Source organism: Anopheles darlingi, chromosome 3, assembly GCF_943734745.1.
Source record: "Anopheles darlingi chromosome 3, idAnoDarlMG_H_01, whole genome shotgun sequence".
NCBI classification, from domain to species: Eukaryota; Metazoa; Arthropoda; class Insecta; order Diptera; family Culicidae; genus Anopheles; species Anopheles darlingi.
This window is the reverse complement of record NC_064875.1, coordinates 23,956,467-23,961,466: the sequence shown is the minus strand read 5'-3', so window position 1 is coordinate 23,961,466 and position 5,000 is coordinate 23,956,467. Positions and strand designations below refer to the sequence as shown.

At 44.1% G+C, this 5,000-nt stretch overlaps 2 protein-coding genes across 2 annotated transcripts in view; one reads left to right on the top strand and one right to left on the bottom strand.

The window, feature by feature from the left end:
- Positions 1-2,615, top strand: part of LOC125956594 (ecto-NOX disulfide-thiol exchanger 2) — an 8,773-nt gene extending 6,158 nt beyond the window's left edge. Inside the window, exon 5 of the mRNA XM_049688640.1 lies at positions 1-2,615. This exon is cut by the window's left edge and continues 582 nt beyond it. Within this exon, the coding sequence (XP_049544597.1) occupies positions 1-132 (132 nt within the window). The 3' untranslated portion in view covers positions 133-2,615.
- The window catches only part of LOC125956610 (dynein intermediate chain 3, ciliary-like), a 2,815-nt gene continuing 430 nt past the window's right edge, over positions 2,616-5,000 (bottom strand). The window contains exons 2-3 of the mRNA XM_049688669.1: positions 3,902-4,151; positions 2,616-3,836 (exon numbers count right to left, since the gene is read on the bottom strand). Of these exons, the coding sequence (XP_049544626.1) occupies positions 2,650-3,836; positions 3,902-4,151 (1,437 nt within the window). The 3' untranslated portion in view covers positions 2,616-2,649. The remainder of the gene's footprint in view (positions 3,837-3,901; positions 4,152-5,000) is intronic.

The following is a 5,000-nucleotide window of genomic DNA, read 5'->3' as shown; positions in this document are numbered from 1 at the left end:
CAAGAGCTTTTCGAGCGCCGCGATCCACAGACACTCACCACAAGTGGAAGTGAGGAGGGTAGGGAGAGTACCACCAATAAGCACGGTGGTTCATGGATTCGATTCATAGGCCACAAGACTGGTGCCCACTGATTATGCCCGAGTGGACCTAGTGCAAAGTCTGTGAATGACGATCGATTCACCAATGCAAAGCGTGATGGTGAACCTGTATCACAATGATACTATTAAAGCTCCGGAGTGATCGTAAGGCGAGCCGCAACGGAGATCTAATTATCTGCATAAACACAATAATCGGTCCCTATCGGGAGCACTCGTTTGGTTGTACTCAACAAAGCAACATCATTAGGTGAAGCTTTTAAAACTTGTTTTTGCGTTTTAAACTATTATCCTTTCTGAAGTAGCACTTCACAAAATGATGAGGGCAAGACAGAAAGAATGCCCATTTAATTGATTTATTAGTTCCTTAGTAGACGGTAGGACGGTTCGCAGATTGTTGTAAAATTTTGTGAAAATACTTTAACGCTTACCAGCAGTTTGATCAATGCCTCGAAATATCTAACATGGCAATACTCACCATTCTTAGCTTACCGCGAAGGTAGCACGGCCTCACCGCCGTATGGGACACTAGTTTTACGAAGCGTGTTAAAGTGTTTTACCAATTTTATACTAACCAAAGCCATAGTGCTGTCGCGTTTTCAGACATTGTATAACCCCACGTACTCGTTTGCCATAGTGTACGCTTACCATTAACCTCTCTTACCGTCTTATAATGTCTTCCTCGTTCGAGCACCTTCAACGAAGCTTGCAACGGTTAAACCAACTGTTCTAGCTGACTCGAACGAACGAATATATACAAACGAGAATCACATCAAGCGATTGCGATGCCTACGTTTTAACGTGATAAAACGGCGACACATTAAATCGATCGATACTAGGTTTCAATGGAATTTCATACTAAATCATGCAATGGATCTTTTTTTCCTGAAAATGTTAAGCAAAAGGAAATATAAAACGCGAGGTAGGCAACTATGCGCAAGGGATCGAGCTTCAGACGCTAAAAGAAATGAGAAAAAATAGCTAGAGAGTTGTGTCTGTGTGGTAAGTGGCTCGGATTAAGTCCATAGCGTCGTAACGCAGGTGCGGAACTTGAACAAATCAATCACCAACTGGAGTGTACTCGAAACAAGATTTGGGATCTCTAAGATGCTACCTTCGTTTACCTTAGTCACTTAGTGCTTAGCTGTAGCTGTTGTTTTGTGCTTTTGTGTGCGATTTCGATTAGTGGAAAAATCGAAGCAAAACATAAGGATTTTCGTTGTTTGTTTATGTGGTTACGTTAATGTTGTACCCGACCATCGGTATATTGAGTGAGGATTAGGGTGTTTTTCGTTCTTAAATCGTGCGTAGATTGAGTTTCATTATTACTCTCTACTGTACGGAAACATCGTAAAAAGTTCACCAAAGAGAAACTCTGCCATGTGCCATCAATCCCAACCACGACTCGCTAGCATAGCGCTTGAAGAGCTAAACACGCACTATGCGCCACGTGCCATAATAATACTCGTTTGGTAAGTTTGTTGAAACCGTCTATCTTATCGTAGCCTTAAATCCACATAAAAGGAAGCTGAAATTTTACAACTTTAAAATCATTTTTCATTCACTTTATTGTCAATTATCGTGTTCTTGTAATAGAGAAGAGCCCCGAAAGCTGTTCGCTAGGGACGAGCTGTCTAACGAGTGAGAAATTCATGCAAACTAAAGCAAATCACAATAACGCAAAACTACTGACGATGAACTGATCTAGAACTACATTGACAAATGGAATAGAAAAAAAAAATCCAACCTACGACTGTGGATGTTTTATAAACCGCTATCTTGATAATGTTATTTCAATTGAAGTTAAAGAAATGAAAAATGGATCAAAAAATTAGTAAAAAAATTTGAACGCAAAAGCAAAATGGAGACAAGTAACCCAAAAGAACAAAACCACAACCGGAAGGTATTTGCAGGATTTGCTTTTAATCCTACTTTTAAACAAAAATAATAAATCTTAAAACAAACTTGCTAATGCGTCGGCTAAATTTGTATTCAAATAGTACAATGCAATCGTAAGAAAAAGGAAGAAATAGATAAAAAAAAACGGAGAGAGAGACTAAAACGACAAACGATAAAAAAAAGAAAAAAGTTAATTAACAAGGAACAAACAATGCGATCAAATAATCATCTTACATAGCGATCAATTCCTAGCCCCTAGTTCTCTTGCCATATATCGTGTTTTGTGTGTGATACATTTGTTACTTTACTGTTCAACTTCATACGTACTGGTTAGTCCATTTTAAGTAACACATTCAGAGCCAAACAGCGGAAAAAAAACATCGGTTCAAACTAAGTTCTCGGCCGATTACACACCCGCAGCACAGCAGCACCATTTCAATCTGTCCCTTTTTGACCGTTCTGTAATTGCAAGCTGCTGCTGCTGCTGCAGCGGCCCATACTGCTACTAACTTCTATACCCAAGTACTAGAGTTTGTATTCCTTGTGAGTTGTTTTGTGAATGTAAATGAAACGGAATTATTATCGAGTTTTCGTGGAATAAATCAACCGAATTGTTCTGGAATTCTACATACAGGCGTTGACGTCCGACTTCGTTTACGGCTTCATTTCTTTCTTGGCCTTTTTGTCCTTGTGCAGCAATCCAACACCCTTGTCGCGCATCCGAATACCCTTGAGCGTGTTCTTGAGACTCTTGCGTCCGTGTATCTTCGTCCAGAACTGGTGGATCGCGTCGGCAACCAGATCCTTTTCCTCTTCCTCGATCGAGTTGGCGTTCTCCATGCGCAGCTGCTTCCGTACGCGTTCGCGCTCGAGCTCCTTTTCCTTCAATTTGATCTCCTTGATCTTCGCCTCGAGCAACCGTTGACGTCGCATCTCACGTTCCAGCATACCGGACAGGGCTGGTTTATCGTTTGCCGAACTGAACGTTAGATTATCGGAGATCTCCGTCAGATAGATCGCCCCATTGTCCGTCCCGTTAGCGATCAATTTGCCGCTCTTGTGCACACGCACCGACCAGAGGGGAGCATCGGAGAGCTTCAGCCGTAACACCGGACCATCGAGCCGATGAATTACATCCCACGCGTCCATCACACCGTCCATGCGACAGATGAAGACCAGTGAGCAGCGTGTCGGACTCCAGATACCACACGTGAGCTGCACCGCGTACTCCTTGGTCCACACGATCGGATTATCCTTACAATCCTCGGTCCAGATCTTCGTCTGCCAATCGCCGACGCTAATATAGTTCTTGATAAACAGTGGATTCCGTTCGACCGAATAGATCGGTCCCGTATGGGCCCTGATGACGGTCTGGATTTTGTCCGCCGGTGTTTTGTACTTGCGGCTGCAACTGTAAATAATGCCGTTTTCCGTACCGACCGTATACTTGTTGGGCATCGTCGGTTCGAACTCGACCGAACAAACGCCGAAACGGTGCAGTGGATCCACTGAGCCCTGTACATTCTTCGGAGCCAGATCCAGATAGTCGTACGGTTCGCTAAGATTACGCACATCCCACCAGAGGATGCGCCCATCGGTGGAACCGGACAGGAACTCGTTCGTCGTCTTCGAGCTCGTCCACAGGACGCGCGTCACTACATCGTTGTGGCTCGCCTCACGCTGTGTCGTCTCGACCGGTGTGCCCGATACGCGAATGTCCCAGATCGCCACCTGCCCAGAGAACAGTCCACCGGCCATCTGTGTCGGATCCTTGAAATTGTACTCCAGACAGCGGGCCTGGTACGGTGGCACTAGCTTTTGCAGCGGACTGTTCGGATGCTCTAAACGTTTAGAATGAACGGGGTATTAACGAGAACCAAAAGATCGATGCTCAGAGTGACCTTACCAATGTCCCAAATGTAGCAATCAGTGACGGGTCCACGGCGCTGTCCGATGTTACAGTGAGCCGAGGCAAAGTGATTACCCTCCTCCGACCAGCAGATGTAGGTACAGGAGCGCTTCTCCTCCAGATAATCCTTGTACACGTGGACTGTCTTCGAGGTGAACTGTTCGATTAGCTCGTGCTGCTCGATGTCCTCGAAGTAGTTCTGGTAGATGTTGCACGCATTGTTTTGCATGATCGCGTGGTCAATGGTCTATCGGATAGGGAGAGTTGTGATTAGCATTCACGTATTAAATTAATAGATAAGTTTGTCAATATCGTACAGATTAGATTTAACTAATTGAAAATTTTTATTAATTTGGGCAGTATATCCAGCTTACTACTGTCCATCTGTATCCAAAGGTTCGCGATAACCACCTTCGATTATGATGGCATCTTTTTCATAGCAGAAACGTAGAGAATCATAAGGAAAATAAATCTTTATACAATCCATGGTAATTGAAGAGTACAACGGTTCTGCTATAAGGATCATGCTTGTAGTTGTATTCAAATATGGCTTAAGCATCTTAGAAATCGCCAAGTCGGAAAGTAATTTAAACCACAAGGAACACTATCAGAAGGTTGTTACAAAATCCCTGGATTCTCGAAAGAGCTTCCCATAAATTGGTACAAAGTTTCCAGTACAGTCGGGCATCCGCATCAACAATCTATGGTTTGAGTCTATCGCTGTTACCGTTAAAAACCGAACGCTCGTACCCAACCCGCCCATTGCTAATCGATTTCCTGGCTATCATGTTCGTCCCTTCTTGTCAGTTTTCACCGAAAGTGACACCTCGGGACTCCTTGCCCAAAAAAAAAAAAGGAACAAAATATCGCCACCCGTTACCGGAAGCAACCGGGCCATTGCAATTCGGAACAGGTCTGCAGCGTATCGCGTGCCACTTTGAGGACGAGCTACTGAGCCCGAGCCAAAAAAAGACGGTTGGCGAAGGTGTCAAAATGAAGTTGCAGTCAAGGTTATGGTGAACTGCTGCTTTGGCGAGGTATCAAATACCACCTCTCCTGCGCATTCCTCCTACCCCCAAAAACCCCTCCAAAAAAA